This window comes from Octopus sinensis, linkage group LG5, assembly GCF_006345805.1.
Source record: "Octopus sinensis linkage group LG5, ASM634580v1, whole genome shotgun sequence".
In the NCBI taxonomy this organism is placed as follows: Eukaryota; Metazoa; Mollusca; class Cephalopoda; order Octopoda; family Octopodidae; genus Octopus; species Octopus sinensis.
In genome coordinates, this window is record NC_043001.1 from 127321943 (window position 1) to 127346298 (window position 24356).

Sequence of the window (24356 nt, forward strand, 5' to 3'; positions counted from 1 at the left end):
GCACAAAAACACAATGTCCAGAACAAGAACAAACAACTAATGTAAAAAAAATTAAGAAATTTAGTGAAAAGATAAATCCAAGGGAGACAAACTCCCAAAATGCCTTCTAGAGTAACGTCCCTTGATTCATTATTTCATTGTTTCATTCACACGAACTTACGAGAAATCTCGTGAACGGAACGAGGGTGTTTTCAAAAATGGAGGCGAACACATTTCTCCTTGTGATCGGCTTGAAAATTTGTTAAGATACTGGGATACTTTCCTACTCTTCTTAACATGAAACCAATGGTAGCCTTAATTCACAAAAAAAAAATGAATGTTAAGCACTCATTTCACCGTTCTACTACATTTACGTATATGTGGTGTGTGTGTGTGTGTGTGTCTGTGTGTGTGCACCATCTTATACATATATATAAAAGCAAGTTGTCTGTTTGTTTGTTCGTGTCAAGTTGCCGTGTCCACCCATTAGCGAATTTTTGTGAAACTTTGCAAACATGCTAAAGTAACATCACTGAAATTTAATAAAAATCTAAAATTAGATGGCTAGGGCCCCTAGAAGGGATCCACATATATAAACAGTATATTTTCCTTTAACAAACAAGGGAAATAACCCATTCTTTTTCCTAGCCAAGGGAAATAACATATTCATTTTCCTATATATAATAAATGAAAAATGTATAAGTACTCTTTACTCTTTACTCTTTTATTAGTTTCAGTCATTTGACTGCGGCCATGCTGGAGCACCGCCTTTAATCGAGCAACTCGACCCCGGGACTTATTCTTTTGTAAGCCCAGTACTTATTCTATCGGTCTCTTTTGCCGAACCGCTAAGTAACGGGGACATAAACACACCAGCATCGGTTGTCAAGCAATGCTAGGGGGACAAACAACACAGACGCACAAACACACACACGCATATATATACATATATACGGCGGGCTTCTTTCAGTTTCCGTCTACCAAATCCACTCACAAGGCTTTGGTCAGCCCGAGGCTATAGTAGAAGACACTTGCCCAAGGTGCCACGCAGTGGGACTGAACCCAGAACCATGTGGTTGGTAAACAAGCTACTTACCACACAGCCACTCTTCGATTTATTAAACAAGCTGTAACAATAGGCGTGGAATTGCAAACCAGCTAGCATTAGAATCGAAATTAAATCTTCAATAAATAGTATTTTCCTAAACAATACATTCACTTATTTCGGTTAGTAACTTATTCACAAAAATACCATGAATGACGGTGCCTTTCATGTCATTTCAGCCAATTGACATGCGCTGCATGAAGAACTGTTCTGCTTTTAGACAAAAGCACCGTCGTCGCAAATGTCACACTCTGTTTACGTGTAGTAACACCTTCTTGGTTTATATTGATGGATGTACTAATGTTTTGTAACGATGTACTCTATATAACAACCAACCCAAAAGCAGACAGAGATCGCCATTTATCCATCAATAATATTGCAATCTGCACTGGCCTCATACAATTCACATGCTGTTTACGTGTAGGAATATTTTCTTAATTCCTATTGATAGCTGTATTTCGTAAGTGTTGTGAATGTATTGATAATCAACACGTTTTTTTTTAAGTCTATATGCAAATTTATTTATATGTCTACTGTAAAACTAAATGTCAGTCTGTTTCTACATTCATTCTAAATCTATTTCAATACTAGCGCCCTTGACGGTAATATTCTCTGAGAACGCACAAAATCCCTTTGCAGAGTTATTTACATTGAATCGTTATTATCTCATATCTGATTCGCCTGTTATTGCGTTACATGTTTCACAATTTTAGTATACATACCTTATTGGTATTTCCTCCTAAGTTTTATATACTCTGGGAACGCATTAAAGCACTTTTAGGGGCTACATTATTTGAATTCTTTCAATCGGGTAAGGAATTTCATGTTCTTACATAACTGACTTCACAATTTGGATATTCATAACTTATCAGGATTTCCTAAAAACAAGATCCTATGTATGACAGTTTGGTATACTCTGTAAATGCACGAATACCTTTTTAAGGGCTATATAGTTTGTTTTGTTGTTATTGGATTAGCGAAACAATAATAAGAGAGGAACCAATGGATAAGCCCCGTTTTTCCGGGAATTACTAGATACGTCAGCTAGTATGTGCATATATATATACTTAGAAATTACTGCATCACGTTCAATTAAATAATAAATAATGTGTGTATGTATGTGTGTGTGTGAGTGTATACACATGCATATATGGGTACAGGACGTCCCCAACGGTGCAAATAACATGAAATACGTAAACAAACGTGGGAGAAAGCGAGTGAAAAACGTAAACAACGAGAAGAAAAATTGAAAACAGGGTAAGTAAACACAGAGAAAGGACTCTTCAACAGTTGTCGGCTGTCTATATACTCCTCATTTCGAGCATTCAACAACAATATAAGTCTTCAAAGATAGTTGCTCCCATAAATTCTGAACTAAAATTTAGGATTTATGGAGGGTTAAAGTTGGGAACAAAAATCATGACAGTGGAGATATACAAGGAAACCGAACAGAAACAAACATGGAGGGTCTTTCGACCAGAACAAGAGCAAAATAGTGAATGCTTGAAAAGAGAAAAGATAGAAGAGAGAGAAAAAATCACGTCTGCTCTTTTAAACGTCTGTGCAGGAAAAGAAAGATGGTCACGTGAGGTAAAGAAAGATGGACGATGGTCACGTGTGAGCAACGAGAGAGAGAAAAAAGAGAAAGAGGAGAGAGAGAGAGACAGATAGAAAACGGTGAAGAGGGGAGGAGGAGAAAAGGTAATTACAAAAGGATGGAGGAAGAAGGATGGGGACGTCCTGTACCCATATATGCTTGTGTGTGTGTGTGTGTGGGGGTGTGTATGTGTGTATACTATATATAATATTATATATATATATATATATATATATATATATATATATATATATTGCCTTTCTTCATCAAATTTTTATTCTCGTTTTTGCGCCCCTGTCTTTCCGACCACCGACGTGCAATGATCACAAAAATTAGAATCAGCAGCGATATGTTGAGACTGTTTATTGGGTAAGGCGATGTGGTGGATCGGATAAAATAAAGGGTGAGACTCATGGCGAAGCTGGGGGGTCAGTTTCTGTCTATGAAATCCACTCACAAGACTTTGGTTGGTCTGAGGCTATAGCAGAAGACACATACCAAGTGAGCACACAGTGAAACTGAGCCCAGGACCACGTGTTTTGGAACAAAGTTTCTTACCACACAGCCACACCTGCACCTATGTGTGTGTGTTTGTGTGTTTGTTTATATGTTTGTGTGTGTATATATGTATGTATGTATATATATATGTGTGTGTGTGTATAAATAAATGTATGCATTATATATGTGTACATATTACATATACATCTATATATGTACATCTACATCTATATATATGCATATGTGCAGACGTATACATACATATATATATATATATATATATATATATATATATATATATATATATATATATAATACAAATATATTATATGTAAAGCATAATATGTTATACATGTTTGTATATTCTTGTAATTGTCATTTTAGTAAATAAATGAAAAAGTTGACATAATATAATGTCTAAAAGTTGTTCAAGTTGATCCCCTCCATTTTCTTATTGCTCTCTATATATTGTATATATGTATGTATACCTGTATATATGTGAGATAATAGTTTCACTTTAATAGCTTCAGTATTAATCGTGAAACTATTAAAGTGAAAGTATCCGACATTGCAATAGAGAGATGTTATTGTTTCACTTTTAACACGTAATACTGAAATAGTGGAAGATATAAGAGATTGCTCTGGGCTCGCATTAGACAAGAAGTTGAAAATTTTTTTTTAGCTCATGACACTACATGGATCCTAAGTAAGGCATGTGTAAAATCTGAATGAAATTGGTTGTGTAGCTCTCGAGTTTTAGGGATTCATACAGAAACACACACACACACACACATAGACAGAGAGACACACCACAGATTCTCATCTTTATATATAAAAGAAGAAAATGAAAATCGGGACTGGGAAAGTAATAATTGTTTATTATTGACAGCAAATTAATCATCTTCCCTTACAGCTGTTTCAATTAATACTCAGTAAATATTAAACTTATATTTATAAGACCTGAGCTTATCTTCAGAGGAAAAAAAATATATCCTTTGATTCAGTCTACTATAATAAATCCACAATCACATATACAGCATCCAAGAGTATATCTTGACGACAACAGAGGGGCATCCCATTCGCAGTGGGCCAACCAAGCGCCTAGACTCCAACCCAGGTATTTCCAGGTCCCCACGCATACATACACATGTGCATGTGTATATATAAATATACACACACATACATACATACATACATACATACATACATACATACATACACACATATATATATGTGTGTATATATATGTATATATATATATGTATGTATATATATATATATATATATTATATATATATATATATATATTATATATATATATATATATATATATATATATATATATCAAAAGAAAAACAGGACGCAAAGGATTTTGTGGTACATATGTTTCGGGCTTTATTGAACAACTTATATCAATGCATAATTGATATAACAGGTAGATCAAAAGCCTTCTTCAGCCGCGTACAATTACCACACCAAAGACATGTATCACATTATAGCAGGTTAGAGAAAAAGTTTGGGAAAACCCCAAGTTTCATTGGGAAAGTAAATCCTCATAGGCGTATATGGCATTGCGAGACTCCAAAACAAATCGTCCATACTGTTTTTTCACTCGATAAAGAATGAAGGAATTGGATGTTGATATATATATACATGTTATGGCTCAGTGGTTAGAGCGTCGAGCTTACGATCGTGAGGTTGTGAGCTCGAATCCCGGACCGGGCTGCGTGTTGTGTTCTCGAGCAAGGCACTTTATTTCACGTTGCTCCAGTTCACTCAGCTGTAGAAATGAGTTGCGACGTCACTGGTGCCAAGCTGTATCGACCTTTGTCTTTCCCTTGGATAACACTGGTGGCGTGGAGAGGGGAGGCTGGTATGCATGGGCGACTGCTGGTCTTCCATAAACAACCTTGCCCGGACTTGTGTCTAGGAGGGTAACTTTCTAGGTGCAATCCCATGGTCATTCATGACCGAAGGGGGTCTTTACCTACGCACGCATCTACATATGCACATTATTCGAATATATGAAACTACTGCAGGAATAAAATACATGACCAAAGTGAGTGAAAGATCGCCACAAATCCAACACTACGATTTGATTACATCTCCGTTGAGAGCTAGCTTCGTTTTGATGAGAAATGTTTATTTAGCCTCATATCAGGCTAATCCACCACTGGTTACGATGGTCAACGATGTTCCAGTCATCATCATCCGTTTCTTTGCTTGCTTCCATTTTTGTAGTTTGTGGGGTGGGGGGGCTTTCATACGTACATAACGCAATGTATACTTGCTCTTTTTCCCCACAAGACATCAGGCTGGTTGTGATTTGAAGGTGAATTGGCAGTTATTTCTAGCAAAACAAATGACTGATGAGAAACTCCGTCAACCGAAGGTTATAGTTTACTGTCTGAAGAGGGTCGGTCTCAGTTTGGTGGGTTTCGCTATAGATTTTCTAACCCCAACCCTAACACGACCATCACTACCATGTTGCAACTACGTAGCTAATAACCTATTTCTTTACAACCCACAAGGGGCTAAACACAGAGAGGACAAACAAGGACAGACAAAGGGATTAAATCGACTACATCGACCCCAGTGCGTAACTGGTACTTATTTAATCGACCCCGAAAGGATGAAAGGCAAAGTCGACCTCGGCGGAATTTAAACTCAGAACGTGGCGGCGGACGAAATACTGCTAGGCATTTCGCCCGGCGTGCTAACGATTCTGCCAGCTCGCCGCCAGCTAATAACCACCTGATGATTTAATACACGGAAATCTTATAATCTTTCCATTTGAAATTAAACTAATTATATTGTTTTTTTTTTAGTCGCATGTTAGCCCTAATGAAGCAGAATTCATAACAGGGTCAGTTCATCTATTTTCGTTTTTCCTTTTTTTTTTCTTAGATATAGGCGCCGACGCGGCTGTGTGGTAAGAAGCTTGCCTTTCATCCACATGGTTTCAGTTTCACCTAGGGCAAGTGACTTTTGCTATAGCCTCGGGCCAACCAAAGCCTTGTAAATAAATTTGGTTGACGGAAAGTGTAAAAAGCTTAACGTGTGTGTGTGTGTGTATGCGTGTGTGTGTGTGTGTGTGTGTGTGGTGTGTGTGTGTGTGTGCCTTTTAGTTTGTGTTTGTCCTCCACTACCGTTTGACAACTGGTATTGGTGTGTTTACGTTCCTGTAACGTAGCGGTTCGGCAAAAGAGTCTGATAGAATAAGTATCTGACTTAGAAAAAAAAACAAGTCCCGGGGTCGATTTTTACGACTAAAACCCTTCAAAGCAGTGCCCCAGTATGACCTCAGTAACAAATAAAAAATAAAAGCTAGTATATCTAGTGTTACATTATCCAATATTACGTTCTTTTTGTTTGTGGGAGGTTTGGGGTAGAGGAAGATGGTAGGGTGTAATTTGAGGAAAGTGCTCCCTTTATCTCTAGTTTCTCGAGTAGCACACAGAAGCTCTTTTTGTAAGCGCCTGATTATGGTGTTAAGAAGAAATGTGATCACTTTAATTTTACTCATATCATCTTGAGCCAGTGTCTTTCACTAACTTTGGATCACTTCAAACCCGGTGAATGAAACCGGGTTGAACGAAACAGCTTGGGAGCCTGTTAAATCTTTATATATAAAAGTGAAGTTGTGTGCCTGTCTCCTACGATTTAGATTCCTAACTACTCCCACATTTTGCGGTGCAGTTTAACCAAAACCGGGTATCTTATAGTCGTGATTCATATCAAGCCCTTCTGGGTATTAGCGCGCGTCTACAATGAGTCTACGATTTAAAAAAAAATTTACCATCATTTTTTCCATTTTAATGCATTTTTTCGCTATTATATAAGGGAAGTAACTCTCTAAAAATGTCTATGATGAGTCAACGATTTTTTTAAAAAATTACCATCATTTTTTTTTCCATTTTTAATGCATTTTTTTTTTGCTATTTTTTGGCTATAACTCTCTAAAAATGCTTATATAGTTATTTCCATTACAAACCCGAGCAACGCCGGGCGATACTGCTAGTGGATTATATAAGTGTCTAGTCATGCTAATTCTGTCAAAGAATTACATTAACACTAAGTAGGGAGTTATTTGTCTTATGAAGAAAGGCTGAAGACGCTCGACCTTTATTCTCTAGAAAAACGACGACACCGTGGTGATCTCATTCTTGCTCACAACATCATAGGCGGAAAGTGTAACCTCTCGAAAGAGCTGTTCTTCACTCTTGCTCCAGAGCGTAGGCTGCGGGGTCACTCCGAAAAGCTCTATCTGCAACGATTTCATCTCAATCAAAGGAGAGGGGCTTTCTCCGTCCGGGTTGCGGATCCGTAGAATAAGCTGCCGGACGAGATAGTGAAGATGCCGACGACCGCTCGGTTCAAAGTCTCTCTTGACCAGAAATGGCCTGAACTCTTTGCATGAACACCCTCCCCGTACATAATTCCATGTCCCCCTACATGGCCTTGCTTTTTGAGCCAAAAAAATTAACTTAACTTAACTTATTCGAACAACTGAAACATTCATCGTAGAAACCGACGTAGATCCATTTACAGAAGCAGGTGAACAACTAAGAGGCTACGTCCTTGTTTCAGTTGATATATGCGGTTATTACAAGATACCTATTTCTTTACTACCCACAAGGGGCTAAACACAGAGAGGACGAAGAAGGACAGACAAACGGATTCAGTCGATTATATCGACCGCAGAGCGTAACTGGTACTTACTTAATCGACCCCGAAAGGATAAAAGGCAAAGTCGACCTCGGCGGAATTTGAACTCACAACGTAGCGACAGACGAAATACCGCTAAGCATTTCGCCCGGCGTGCTAACGTTTCTGCCAGCTCGCCGCCTTGTATATTACAAGATACCTTTGCTAACCTCCCCTTGATTAGAACCATCTCTAATCCAAGGGAGATAAGTTTACCTCTCCCGGAAGTTGTTACGTCCCTTGACACGCATGAGTTTCCACGTAAGCTACTTACGCCAGAAGTGGTCGTCGTTGGTTCGTTTTCGTTCGCCACTAAACTCTGTCGTGTGTCACCGGCCGCTCTTACAAACAACAACATATTTACACACATACCAACACCTGCACACGTGTAATCACACCAGAAGAACCAGCATTTCACATCTGTGATGTCAAACATATTCTCTCCAGTTCGTAAATCTATTTGTGTCATCTCGGTATTTAATTTTATTTCATCTGTGAATTCAAGTGATTTTGTTGCAAGGTGTGAATGGATGGAGTGTTGACAAACGTCTGACATTTACCCTATGACTCACATATCACCACTGCCAGCAACCATTTCATCAAGAACAAACTACATATAATAATAATTAATATTTTCTATATAAAAAGACAAAAAAAAATTGTCATCTGTCGCCATCTCCACCATAATCACCATTACTTATGTGATATCAACTAAAAGAAGAAAACAAGACTTATCATAGTTACATTTATTTTTTGCGTACTTTTGTTGTGACATTACCGAACACTATCTTCGGGTTCGGGTTCGATTGTGTCACTGTTTTATCCAAAAGAGAAACGTAAACCATGTTAAGAAGTCTATCGAGCGGCATTTAAAGTCTGATTGTGTAAGTTCGAGAAAGAAAGAAAGAGAGGAAAAACACCGCAAAAGTGTAAGAAAAAGAACCCCCCCCCCCAATTTTTCCCCCTATTGAACCAACTTCCGCTTCAAATTAGTCATCCACAACACGACCCTTCGTTTTGTTTGTTTGTTGTTTGTTTTCCCCTCTCAGTACTGAAGCGTGTTTCTATGTGACACTGTCAAATAAAACAATAAACCTTCATATTTATAATAATAACACCCATTATATTATCACCATTATAACTTAATTAGCAGTGTCACCACTCTACACGTACTTGATTCAAGATGATGGAAGTAACAGATTGTCAAAGTAAGTAAAAACATCGCTCAATTATCCTCTCTTTTTTCATGTCTTATTTATTGCTTTACCTTTACGTTGACTGGTCAACTGATTATTCTGATTGACATTTTACTTTTTTTTCTCACGGCCTGCTTGAAATAGCTGCTAAATTTCTCTCAATTCACACGCTTCTGTATTTTATATTAAAAAAAAAAAAAAAAGAAGCAAAGGGACGGATAACAGAACCCGGTGCACTCAATACGGCATACATACACACGCAACATGCAAAAACAAACAGAAAGAATTATGAATGCTTTAGGTTATCGAAACTGACTTGCGAGGAAACGACACCCTATTTTTTCATTCCTACATCTTTCATTTCACAAATAATTTTATAATTCCTTAACTGAATTTCATGATTTAATTTTCTGTCAATTAACTATCCACAAAGTTTGATTTTTTTTTTTTTTAAGCGGATAAAGTGATTAGTAATGTAAAGGGAATTGAAATTAGACACGTGGAATCAACACACCGAATTTCTGGGGGTTTTTTTGTTGTTTTTTTAACATCTTTTCATATATGTCGGCGGTCATGTAATGACAAGTATGTTAAGTAGTATTGGTACGATACCCCAAATGTGTAGGGGGAGGTGTTTTGTCGTTGAATGGACTTTCAGAATTGACACTGCTAGGATTTGAACGCTGGACATAGAGGGGTGGAATTTACATCTACAGTACTAATGATTTTGCAGAGTTGACATCAGCACTATGAAACAACTTGTAAATGTTTTGACATGTAAAACACACTTGTACTCATAGAAGAACGGTTCTTGTAAGTGCAGGAGGATAGTTGACAATATCTTTATATAGAAAAGTCAAGTTGTGTGTCTGTCTCCTACGATTTAGATTCCTTACTACTCCCACATTTTGCGGTGCAGTGTAACCAAAACCGGGTATCTTATAGTCGTGATTCATATCGAGCCCTTCTAGGTATTAGCGCGCGTCTACGATGAGTCTACGATTTAAAAAAAAATTTACCATCATTTTTTCCATTTTGATGCATTTTTTTGCTATTATATAAGGGAAGTAACTCTCTAAAAATGTCTACGATGAGTCAACGATTTTTAAAAAAATTTACCATTTTTTTTTTCCATTTTTAATACATTTTTTTGCTATAACTCTCTAAAAATGCTTATATAGTTATTTCCCTTACAAACCCGAGCAACGCCGGGCGATACTGCTAGTTTGGAATATTTTTAGTTGGAACCACTGCCTTGCGCAAATGAACGAGGCTAGCAGAGGAAGGGTGGTGGTATAAGAGGAATGTGCTAATTCAGCTGTAATGACATTCTCCGTTAACAGTTTTTGTTATATTACAACGACGTTAATTGTACAGAAAATTATGGTGAGCCCTTCAATTATGAGGTCCTGACTGAACCTTCTCATATCATCTGATTACTTTTCTTGTCTCTTTCTATCTCCACAACTCTCTGCACTTGCCCAGTACACTCTCTGTTTTGTCCATCTTCATCTTCTCTTCTTATTTCTGTTTCATCCCCCCTCTCTTTATCTTCCACCTCTTCCCTTCTGTATTCGTCCCTTTCTCTCCCCTTACCCACACCCCCTCTCTTCCTGTGTGTGAGAGGAAGTTTTCTGTGTTTGACAACATCATCACTTAACTAGATGGTTTTTGCTATATCATCAAAATTACACATACCATACTTACAAGCTAAAAATAGAGTCATTTTGATTGCTCAACGCACTTGAAATAACATCTTTTTCATATCACATTCAACTGCCTGAAAAAAATGACAGAATAGATAGTGTCATCTGGGTTACATTGTCTCTGAATGAGAGACAGGATGGTCATAGCTGAATTGCCTTTTGTCCTGGAAATAAGCATCAACATTACACTTGCACAAACTGCTACAGAAAGAGATGACTGCTAATCCAGTTATAGCAACCCACATCACACATATTATTAATAGATTCCTGCATATTTATACAGGTGCAAGCCCGATTCACTTATAAATGTATATTTAAGTAACTTTTACTGGCTTCACTCATTTGACTGGCCATACTGGAGTACCACCATGAAGGTTTTTAGACAAACAATTTGACACCAGAACTTTTTTTCTTTAAATCTAGTACTTATTCTATGAGTCTCAAAACACACATATGCATACATACATACATACATATATATATATATATATATATATATATATATATATATATATATAAAGTTAATCCAAACATGAAAGCACAAAAAAACACAACAATGCGAGGACGTGGAACAAATATAGTATTATTGGACGCTCAGGAAAGAAGGAAGGTTTAACGTTTCAAGCAGAGCTCTTCGTCAGAAACATAGAAGGAAAGATCCAGAGAAGAGAAGACTGAAGGAAAAAAAAAAAATCGCCAACGGTACACACGCAGTCACACACACACACACACTTTTGATGGGTTTCTTCCAGTTTCTGTTTGCTTGCAAGGCTTTGATCAGCTAGAGGCTACAGTAGAAGACCCTTGCCCAAGGTGCCACACAGTGGGACAGAACCCAGAACCATGTGGTTGGCAAGCAAGCTTCTTACCACACAGTCACATCTGTGCCTATGTATTTGTAGTCTTCGATCATATTTCAGCTTTGAAATATGCAGGGGGTATAATGTCCAGTTTGGAAATTATCTTAATGCTACAACTTATCATGTGCTTATCATGTGTTTGTGTATAGGTGTCAGCATGGCTGTTTAGTAAGGAATTTTACTCCTCAACCATGTGAATTCAGTCTCATTGCATGACACCTTGAACAAGTTTCTTCTATTATAGCCTGTTACACAGAAATTGAAAGAAACCCACCTATAATATCATCATCATCATCGTTTAGCATTCGCTTTCCATTCTAGCATGGGTTGGACGGTTCAACTGGGGTCTGGGAAGCCAGAAGGCTGCACCAGGCCCAGTCTGATCTGGCAATGTTTCTACGGCTGGATGCCCTTCCTAACGACAACCACTATATATGTATGTATGTATATATAATAGCCATGCAGGTACTCTACAAGAACCTGCTCTGCCTCAGCTTCCCCAGGGTTCAGATTCCAGCAAGCTGCATAGTGAACTGAAGGGCATCCATCCATAGAAACCATGTCAAAGTAGACACTGGAACATGTTGCAGTTCCTGACCCATCAGACCCTGTCAAACCATCCAACTCATACCAACATGGAGCATGGACATTAAATGATGATATATATATATATTTGTAGGTGGCTGTGTGGTAAGTTGCTTGTTTACCAACCACATGGTTCCGGGTTCAGTCCCACTGCGTGGCACCTTGGGCAAGTGTCTTCTACTATAGCCTCGGGCCGACCAAAGCCTTGTGAGTGGATTTGGTAGACGGAAACTGAAAGAAGCCTGTCGTATATATGTATGTATATATATATATGCGTTTGTGTGTCTGTGTTTGTCCCCCTAGGATTGCTTGACAACCGATGCTGGTGTGTTTATGTCCCCGTTACTTAGCAGTTCGGCAAAATAGACCGATAGAATAAGTACTGGGCTTACAAAAGAATAAGTCCCGGGGTCGAGTTGCTCGACTAAAGGCGGTGCTCCAGCATGGCCGCAGTCAAATGACTGAAACAAGTAAAAGAGTATGTGTATATGTCTCTTTGTCTTGATGTTGTGCAATAGTTGTCAACAATCATCATCATTTAAGCAGTATCATTCATTCTTCTGTGAAAGTATGATCAATTCTTGTGTAGTTCATATTCAAACTGACAAATGAAAATATTACCTTGTTCGTAAACCAGTGAGGGTTTGTGGCAGGAAGAGCATCTTGCCATATGAAATGTATCCTAGTGAATTTCATCTGACACATGCAAATATGAAAAAGTTGATGATGATATACATGTGTGTGTATGTATACACATAAGAAGATGATATACATGTGTGTGTGTGTATGTTGAATTACAGTATGGAAAGTGCATGGGTTAGTGGTTAGGGTATTCAGCTTAAGGTCATGAGTTCAGTTCCGGGCAACACATTGCACTCTTGAGCAAGATACTTTTTTTCACATTGCTCCAGTCCACTCAGCTGGCAAAAATGATTTGTACCTGTATTTCAAAGAGCCAGCCTTGTTACACTGTGTCATGCCGAATCTCCCTGAGAACTACATTAAGGGTACACAAGTCTGTGGAGTGCTCAGCCACTTTCATGTTAGTTTCACAAGCAAGCTGTTCTGTTGATCAGATCATCTGGAAGCCTCATCATCATAACGGATGGAGTGCCTGAAGGAATCACAGTCAAAGTTACTCTGAGTAACTCACCAACTCCCTTAAGATCACATCAAATCATGTCTTAGAATCTTAAGCTTAGCGATCATATTGATTTACTCTATCTTTTACTCTTTTACTTGTTTCAGCCATTTGACTGCGGCCATGCTGGAGCACCGCCTTTAATCGAGCAACTCGACCCCGGGACTTATTCTTTTGTAAGCCCAGTACTTATTCTATCGTTCTCTTTTGCCGAACCGCTAAGTAACGGGGACATAAACACACCAGCATCGGTTGTCAAGCAATGCTAGGGAGACAAACACACTCACACAAACACACACACGCATATATATGTATACATATATACGACGGGCTTCTTTCAGTTTCCGTCTACCAAATCCACTCACAAGGCTCTGGTCGGCCCGAGGCTATAGTAGAAGACACTTGCCCAAGGTGACATGCAGTGGGACTGAACCCGGAACCATGTGGCTGGTAAACAAGCTACTTACCACACAGCCACTCCTGCGTACTAATTTTGCAGTTTATCAAAAACTTGGAGTAACAGACTTTGTGATTGTGGGCTGGAATTTGTTCATTTGTTTTTTACATCCATTTTTCTATGTTGGCATAAGATGAATAGGAACATATTCCAGGCAGAATTTTATGGTTGGATGCTCTTTATGTCACCAACCCATACCTGTTTTTGTTTACATAGGGTACTTTTATATCACAGGTCTTTGTAAACCAGTTGTAATGTCAACCAGGAATGTAAATATCTATTTCTTTATTACCCACAAGGGGCTAAACATAGAGGGGGCAAACAAGGAGAGACATAGGTATTAAGTCGATTACATCGACCCCAGTGCGTAACTGGTGCTTAATTTATCGACCCCAAAAGGATGAAAGGCAAAGTCGACCTCGGCGGAATTTGAACTCAGAACGTAGCGGCAGAAAAAATACTGCACAGCATTTCGCCCAGCGTGCTAACACAGGAATGTAATTATCATATACTATTTTGCTTACATAATGACAAGCAAAGATATGGCGAGTCAACATTCACACACACACACACACTCTCTCACACATGACAGGCTTCTGCACAGTTTTCAGAGTGGCAGTGTGGTAAGAAGCTTGCTTCCCAACCACATGGTTCCAGGTTCAGTCCCACTGCATGGCATCTTGGGCAAGTGCCTGCTACTATAGCCTCAGGCCAACCAAAGCCTTGTGAGTGGATTTGGTAGATGGAAACTAAAAGAAGCCCATTGTAAATATATATTTGTGTGTATGTCTGTGTTTGTCGTCCCCCCACCCACTCCATCGCTTGACAACTGATGTTGATGTGTTTACATCCCCGAAACTTTGCAGTTTGGCAAAAGTGAACGATAGAATAAGTACTAGGCTTACAAAGAATGAGTCCTGGGCTTGATTTGTTCAACTAAAGGTGGTGCTCCTGCATGGCCGCAGTCAAATGACTGAAACAAGTAAAATAATAAAAGAATGTCTGAATGAAGGTAGGTAAAATTGTGCGAATGGAATAAGGGAAATAAGGGACAGACAGTTCGACAAAGTCGAGAGGTTATAACAGTCAACCAAGAATTAAAAAACTGGGGGACACAATGTAGGCATGCGTGAAAAAAATTAACGTAAAAAGTTGTTCACAATGAATTGTATGGCGAAAAACAAAAGAAATAGACTACTGATTCAGGTGAACCCTTTATCAACGTAGAGGAAGAAATAAAAAAGAAAAGAAATGATAGCTGTTTAGAGCATGTGTATGTCTTTCAACTATATGTGTGTACATATGAAAGAGAATATCAATTCCAATATAGGTCATGAAGTGAAGATCAGTATGTAAGACACATGAATTTTCATCATATAAACAAGCATGAATAATGCCTAGAGAGAAAAAGCTTCCCACGGGATTTTCAGACACCGTAAAAATTAACTCCCTGTATTTCAACAACAGTTGTAATACTGATTTCAAATTTTGGCACAAGGCCAGCTAGTTTGGGGGAGTGAGATGGCCAATAACATCAACTTCAGTGTTCAACTGGTACTTATTTTATCGACCCCCGAAAAGGATGAAAGGCAAAGTTGACTCTGGCAGAATTTGAACTCAGAATGTGGAGAAGAACAAAATGCTGCTAAGCATTCTGCCTGGTGCGCTAATGATTTCTGCTAGTTCATTGCCTTAACAACAGTTGTAATAATAATGATTTTAAATTTAGCTCAGGGCTATAAATTCTGAGGAAAAGGGGCAGATGTATATAATTAACTGAGGCGCAGGAGTGGCTGTGTGGTAAGTAGCTTGTTTACCAACCACATGGTTCCGGGTTCAGTCCCACTGCGTGGCACCTTGGGCACGTGTCTTCTACTATAGCCTCGGGCCGACCAAAGTCTTGTGAGTGAATTTGGAAGACGGAAACTGAAAGAAGCCCGTCGTATATATGTGTATATATATATATATATATATTATATATATATATATATATATATATGCGTGTGTGTGTCCCCCTAGCATTGTTTGACAACCGATGCTGGTGTGTTTATGTCCCCATTACTTAGTGGTTCGGCAAAAAGAGACCGATAGAATAAGTACTGGGCTTACAAAAGAAAAAGTCCCGGGGTCGAGTTGCTTGATTAAAGGCGGTGCTCCAGCATGGCCGCAGTCAAATGACTGAAACCAGTAAGAGTATATTTCATCAAGTTCTACAAGATTTAGACTCCAGCTTGGAACATAAAGTGTTATAACAAAATTCCACAAATCATTTTATTAATTGTTCCACTGTTTCTGTCATTATACATACAATAATTATAGTTTAACTTATTCTCTCTTCTCCTCTGTGTTTATGATTTCGTCTCTCTTACAGTATGCAGATATAGCAATCCTTTACTCATTGCCTGCCACCAAGCCTAGTGTGCACACTTATCCTGCACCCCTTATGTTAACTCTCTGTATCTCTCTTTTACTCTATATGATGTAAAGTGTGACTGGAGGAATCAGCTGGAAGTCAAAATCAGTCCCAGTAAGGAATAAATAAAAGAACACAAGGCATTTAACCTGCCTGTCTTTGGTTTCTACTGTTCGGTTGCCTTAAAAATTTTCTCTTTAAGAATAACTAATATATTTATTTCTTTACTGCCCACAAGGGGCTAAACATGGAGGGGACAAACAAGGACTGATAAAGGCATTAAGTCGATTACATCGACCCCAGTGCGAAACTGGTACTTAATTTATCAACCCCGAAAGGATGAAAGGCAAAGTCGATCTTGGCGGAATTTGAACTCAGAACGTAACAACAGACAAAATACAGCTACGTATTTCGCCCGGCGTGCTAACATTTCTGCCAGCTCGCAGAATATTGATTAGTTGATTCCCCTAGTCACGCTTTACATCATATAGAGTAAAAGAGGGATACAGAGGGTTAACGTAAGAGGTGAAGGATAAGTGCCCATACAAGGCTTCATGGCTGGCAATAAGTCAAAGAATGCTGTATCTGCACACTGTAAGAGAGAGAGAGATTCATAAACACAGTGGAGAAGAGACAGTAAGTTAAATTATAATTAGTGTATGCTTACCATATTTTTTTATATTACCCATGGTGGCAAAAGTATACTTCCAAAGATACCCATCATATGACATAACACTCATGTAATAATGATAAGGATTTCATATTGATACAAGGCCTCCAATTTGAAGGTGGGGAGTTAATTGGTATTTCACTATATTTTATCAGCCCTGTAAAAGAGAGATACAGAGAGTTAAAAAAAAACTAAATCAAGTATTACAAATCAGATATATTTATGAATGTATAGGTGCAGGAGTGGCTGTGTGGTAAGTAGCTTGCTAACCAACCACATGGTTCCGGGTTCAGTCCCACTGCATGGCATCTTGGGTAAGTGTCTTCTGCTATAGCCCCGGGCCGACCAAAGCCTTGTGAGTGGATTTGGTAGACGGAAACTGAAAGAAACCTGTCGTATATATGTATATATATATATATGTATGTGTGTGTGTGTGTCTGTGTTTGTCCTCCTAGCATTGCTTGACAACTGATGCTGGTGTGTTTACGTCCCCGTCACTTAGCGGTTCGGCAAAAAAGACCGATAGAATAAGTACTGGGCTTACAAAGAATAAGTCCCGGGGTCGATTTACTCGACTAAAGGCGGTGCTCCAGCATAGCCGCAGTCAAATGACTGAAACAAGTAAAAGAGTAAAGAGTATGTATCCATCCCCAGGGGCCTCAGACACAATCACTACTCATTGCCCTACACTGCAGTCTCATGCCAAAGCCATACACTATGCCTGGGTCCTCCACATTCGGTGCTTGAGTCTCGCTTCGTTCTTATATTGCTATGACTGCCTAATTTATTGATACTGGAAAGATAAGAAAAGCCGCTCCATCCTACAGGGTATGAATTCAAAATGTGGTTCAAAATACTTAATCTGCTGTTCTATCATTTCTGCCATCTCACCATTTTTGCTTAAAAATCACTGCAGTAACAAAGGAGTAGTAAACATTGTGGTCTTTCTGATAGAAGTGTATTCAGTGTGGTTCCCTACCCCCTTTTTTTTTTTTTTAAGGTAGTATTTTGCAGATGGATACTCATCCAGTCACACTTTATGTCACTCGTTATGACACTCAGAGATACAGAATATTGACTGTAAAACCAAGATTCAGAGTGTTATTAAAAGTGACATTCATGTAGTAATTGTTTAATCATTGATTTTAAAAAAATACTAATACTTCCTTGCTTAAATAATTTATAAGCTACCAGAATGGATGTTTAATCAAGCAAGGTCTCAAACAATCAGGGAAACAAACTGGACATATAAAAAAAAGTGGTACCTAATTTGTTTAACAATTAGTTAACCCTTTAGCTTTCAGATTACTCTATCAAATGTAATGCTTATTTATTCACCTTGTTTTCAATTAACTATGTATTATCTCATTGCTTTGAGATTTCAATGATGTGACTGTATATTTTAAGAACAACATTGTAGGGTAGGTGTGAGAGGCTGGGTTTGGCCAGTTTGAACATAAACCAGATATGAACAGTTTAACCCTTTAGCATTTAAACCGGCCATATCCGGCCAAAAGTATTCTGCCTGTTTTATGTTCAAACTGGCCATATCTGGTCTCTCACACCAACCCTACAATATCATCTTAAAAATTAACAGCTACCTCTTCAAAATCTCATAGCTACAAGATAATGCATGATTAATTCAAAACAATGTGGATGAAGAAGCATTAATTTTGGCAGAATAATGCGAACACTAAAGGGTTAAATACTAATTGGCTACAGGAGTCTGGAGAAATGATGGCAACTGATGCTCAGTAATAGTTTTTAAATGAATATGAAACCCAACATTATAACTATTGCATACATGCCAGATACTTATAATGACATGAGTATGATAAAGTTGGATTTAATGCTAAATTATCATATCCAAATATTTCAGGATACAAAACCTCCTTCAGCTGATATATTAATATTCATGGTTTTAGAAATCATTTTCTTTTTTTTTTTTTTCTTAAATTTAATTTGTTTCTATTTTTAATTCATTTCTTTTTCTTTTTTTTTCCTCCAGAAATTGGTGTTGGTCTTGCTGGCTTTGGAATAACGTTCCTCTTCTTAGGAGTTTTGTTCTTTTTTGATAAAGGACTGCTAGCATTTGGAAATGTAAGTATAAGAGTGAATGTAAAAGGAAGTAAACAGATATCTCTCAGTTTCAATGATGAGTATTTTAGGTATTCAGTCTGCTGAATTAGCTTCTAATTAAATAATAGTCTAAATCAGTGACTCTCAACTGGGGTCCATACGGCCCCTGAGGGTCCTGTTAAAATTCATGTGCAATAAACTGGTTGTACTTCTACGATAGACAAAATATTAAATTTTTTTTTCAATACAGTTCCTAATAATATTTCAGTATAGGCGCAGGAGTGGGTGTGTGGTAAGTAGTTTGCTAACCAACCACATGGTTCCGGGTTCAGTCCTACTGCGTGGCATCTTGGGCAAGTGTCTTCTACTATAGCCCCAGGCCGACCAATGCCTTGTGAGTGGATTTGGTAGACGGAAACTGAAAGAAGCCTGTCGTATATATGTATATATATATATGTTTGTGTGTCTGTGTTTGTCTCCCTAGCATTGCTTGACAATCGATGCTGGTGTGTTTACGTCCCCGTCACTTAGCAGTTCGGCAAAAGAGACCGATAGAATAAGTACTGGGCTTACAAAGAATAAGTCCCGGGGTCGATTTGCTTGACTAAAGGCGGTGCTCCAGCATGGCTGCAGTCTGAAATGAGTAAAGAGTATAACCAGTACTAAGATTTTTCTTGTACATATAGGCACCATCATGGCTGTATGGTTAAGAAGCTTACTTTGCAACCATGGGGTTTTCAGTTCAGTCCCATTGCACAGCACCTTGGGCATGTTTCTTTTACTACAGCCATGAGCCAACCAATGCCTTGTAAATGAATTTGGTGGGCAGAAACTGTATGGAAACCTTTCATGTGTGTGTGTTTGCATTTGTCTGTCCCACTGTTCATTTGTTTATGCCTCTGTACTTCAGTAGTTCAGCAAAATGCGACCATTAGTCTCATTTTGCTGAAAATGAGACTAATAAGTACCAGATGTTAAAATAAAATAAACACTAGGATTAGTTTGTTCAACTAAATTGTTCAAGGCAGTAACCTGCATAATGACTGAAACAAGTATATGTGCGCGTATGTATATACATATATATATGTATCACTGTGATCACCATGACCGACCAGGCTATCAGATGTTGCTACACATCGCTGGTCACAATGCGCTTCGCATTGTTTTAGCCTCCAAATGACGCCACCCCGCTGGTTAAGCGAGCAGGCCAACAGAAGAAAGAGTGAGAGAAAGTTGTGGCGAAAGAGTACAGCAGGGATCGCCACCATCCCCTGCCGGAGCCTCGTGGAGTTTTAGGTGTTTTCGCTTAATAAACACTCACAACGCCCGGTCTGGGAATCGAAACCGCGATCCTACAACCGTGAGTCTGCTGCCCTAACCACTGGGCCATTGCGCCTCCATATATATATATATATATATATATTTATATATACACATACATATATGTGTATATATATATACACATACATATATATATTTATATATATATATATAGAGATACCCTTCGCTTATGAATGACCATGGGGTTGCACCTACAAAGTTACCCTCCGAGGCACAAGTCCAGGTTGTTTATGGAAGACCAGCAGTCGCCCATGCGTACCAGCCATAAAGCTTGGCACCAGTGCTGTTGCAACTCATTTCTACAGCTGAGTGAACTGAAGCAACATGAAATAAAGTGTCTTGCTCAAGAACACAACACGCAACCTGGTCTGGGAAATGAACTCACAACATCACGATTGTAAGCTCAACGCTCTAACCACTGAGCCATGTGCCTTCATATATATATATAATGTGTGTGTGGTAAGTAGCTTGTCTACCAACCACATGGTTCCGGGTTCAGTCCCACTGCGTGGCACCTTGGGCAAGTGTCTTCTACTATAGCCTCGGGCCAACTAAAGCCTTGTGAGTGGATTTGGTAGACGGAAACTGAAAAGAAGCCCGTCGTATATATATATATATATTATATATATATATTTATATATATATATATATATATATATTATATATATATATATAATATATATATATATATATATATATATAGAGATACCCTTCGCTTATGAATGACCATGGGGTTGCACCTACAAAGTTACCCTCCGAGGCACAAGTCCAGGTTGTTTATGGAAGACCAGCAGTCGCCCATGCGTACCAGCCATAAAGCTTGGCACCAGTGCTGTTGCAACTCATTTCTACAGCTGAGTGAACTGAAGCAACATGAAATAAAGTGTCTTGCTCAAGAACACAACACGCAACCTGGTCTGGGAAATGAACTCACAACATCACGATTGTAAGCTCAACGCTCTAACCACTGAGCCATGTGCCTTCATATATATATATAATGTGTGTGTGGTAAGTAGCTTGTCTACCAACCACATGGTTCCGGGTTCAGTCCCACTGCGTGGCACCTTGGGCAAGTGTCTTCTACTATAGCCTCGGGCCAACTAAAGCCTTGTGAGTGGATTTGGTAGACGGAAACTGAAAAGAAGCCCGTCGTGTATATATATATATATATATATATATATATATGCGTGTGTGTGTCTGTGTTTGTCCCCCTAGCATTGCTTGACAACTGATGCTGGTGTGCTTATGTCCCCGTTACTTAGCAGTTTGGCAAAAGAGACCAATAGAATAAGTACTGGGCTTACAAAAAGAATAAGTCCCGGGGTCGAGTTGCTCAATTAAAGGCGGTGCTCCAGCATGGCCGCAGTCAAATGACTGAAACAAGTAAAAGTGTATATTAGTAGTAGTAAAATGGGTGGCTTATTAGCAATTAGAGCCTAAAGACAAAATTAATAGAGGTCACAAAAATGACGGAGGGTGGTGACCAGCACCGCTTATGCTAAAAACAAGAGTTAAATTAACTCTAAACTCACTAAAGTACCCACTTTTATGACCTCTATTAATTTTGTCTTCAGGTTCAAATTGCCAATAAGCCACCCTTTTAATTTATTGTTTACACTTTCACTATTTGGAAAATCAGCATATGATTTAAACCATGTCTCTTATATGATTGACAAGGGAAGTTGTGTTTAACCCTTGGCGTTAAGAGCTGCTGGTGAGAATTAAGGTGTTCTACACCAAATTTCGAAACTGCAATGTGGCTATGTACGCTAGGGATTTACCTCCCTTTGTCAGTCATTAATCTAGCCCTTCAGTGATTTTAGAGTTAATTCAACTCTTGTTTTTAGCATAAGCAGTGCTGGCCAGCATCCCCCATCACTTTGTGACATACATACATACAATATATATATATATATAATACAAAATAAGAAAATGGAGAAATACATCTAAATCAATAATCAACTACCAGATAATACCCAATCACATAATTTATCAAACCACTACATATGAACATTAAGGTCAAACTAGCAGTATATTGGATATATGTTATCCCATAGGTGGGTTGCACTCACAACCCCTATCTCAATTTGTATAATAAAATAACAATAATAATAATAATAATGAAATTATTGTATACAGTGCTCAGGTGCACCACAACTTGTCAGAAAGTGCATATAAAGTACATGCAATAATGTAAAAATGTCTGGAAAGCGAACAATGTATGAGTCAGATACATCCTTGTGTGTGTATGGAGGGGAGAAAATCAGGTGTAGTGTTGGCGAATCTCAGAAAGCATAGAAGTTTTGAAGGATGCAGTGCTCCGACAACTAACAACTGATGCCGGCAGTTTGTTCCATGCTTCAGCAGCTCTCAGCGTGAAAAAATGTTTCCTGAAGTCATGGGAGCTGTGCTGTTTTCTGACTTTGTAAATATATTTGTATATATATATATACAGATATTTCTTAGACAACGTACTTAATGACTGATGATTTATCAATATATTTTCTTTCTTTTCTAGATACTATTTATAAGTGGCTTGGGGTGTGTCATTGGGCTGGAGAGAACTTTTCGATTCTTCTTTCAGCGACACAAGGTGAAGGCAACTGGTTTCTTTGTAATTGGTATACTTATTGTACTTATCGGCTGGCCAGTCATTGGCATGTGCTTAGAAATGTATGGATTCTTCTTATTATTTAGGTAAGTTCATAAATTTTTTTGCACCTAAATCCCATATACTCACTATAATACATCTTGTCTATGTTCTAGTTATAGGCATTATTTTTCACCGAGAACAAATTTTCAGTACAATTCACTTGAACTTGCCTCCCTTGCATATAGCATGATGCTAGAGTTAAGTCCCTTTATTGATATTTAATTTGCATATTTAGGGTCTTTCCTTTACAAGGTTTTCAGTACATCTACGAGGTGTTGCAAAGTTCCTGGCTTTGAGTAAAAAAAAATACTGGAGGATCAGTTAATTATGATTTTATTCGACATATTGAAGGCGCAGGAGTGGCTGTGTGGTAAGTAGTTTGCTTACCAACCACATGGTCCCGGGTTCAGTCCCACTGCGTGGCACCTTAGGCAAGTGTCTTTTACTATAGCCTCGGGCCGACCAAAGCCTTGTGAGTGGATTTGGTAGACGGAAACTGAAAGAAGCCCGTCGTATATATGTGTATATATATATATATATATATATATGTATGTGTGTGTGTATATGTTTGTGTGTCTGTGTTTGTCCCCCCAACATCGCTTGACAACCAATGCTGATGTGTTTACGTCCCCGTAACTCAGCGGTTCGGTAAAAGGAGCCCGATAGAATAAGTACTAGGCTTACAATGAATAAGTCCTGGGGTCGATTTGCTCGACTAAAGGCGGTACTCCAGCATGGCCGCAGTCAAATGACTGAAACAAGTAAAATAGTAAAATAGTAAATTCTCCTCTCAGATTCACACACTTATTGCAGCGGTTCTTCAGTTTTTTTTTTAAGCCTCGTAAAAGAACTCAGAAGGTTGGGTCTCCAACCAGCCCTTTCATGGCACTTTTAAAGCCAGGAATTTTTCAGCACCCCATCGTAGAAGGTTCGGTAATACAGTCTTCATATTAGACTAAGTTCTGGAACAGCAATGTTAAATCTGTCTTAATGTATGACCAAGAAAGTTATTAAGTAGTGGATGGAAGCACTCCGTCGGTTACGACGATGAGGGATCTGGTTGATCCGAATCAACGGAACAGCCTGCTCGTGAAATTAACGTGTAAGTGGCTGAGCACTACACAGACACGTGCACCCTTAACGTAGTTCTCGGCGATATTCAGCGTGACACAGAGAGTGACAAGGCCGGCCCTTTGAAATACAGGTACAACAGAAACAGGAAGTAAGGGTGAGAGAAAGTTGTGGTGAAGGAGTACAGCAGGGATCACCACCATCCCCTGCCGGAGCCTCGTGGAGCTTTTAGGTGTTTTCGCCCAATAAACACTCACAACGCCCGGTCTGGGAATCGAAACCGCGATCCTATGACCGC

At 38.7% G+C, this 24356-nt stretch overlaps 1 protein-coding gene across 3 annotated transcripts in view; it reads left to right on the forward strand.

Annotated features, from left to right (window-relative positions):
• The first annotated feature begins 8101 nt into the window (after positions 1 to 8101).
• LOC115211613 (vesicle transport protein GOT1B) overlaps positions 8102 to 24356 on the forward strand; it is a 54797-nt gene continuing 38542 nt past the window's right edge. For all 3 annotated transcript variants that reach the window (XM_029780211.2, XM_029780210.2, XM_036503070.1), the window contains exons 1-3: positions 8102 to 9094; positions 18923 to 19014; positions 22853 to 23031. In XM_029780211.2, coding sequence (XP_029636071.1) covers positions 9070 to 9094; positions 18923 to 19014; positions 22853 to 23031 — 296 coding nt within the window. In that variant the 5' untranslated portion in view covers positions 8102 to 9069. The remainder of the gene's footprint in view (positions 9095 to 18922; positions 19015 to 22852; positions 23032 to 24356) is intronic.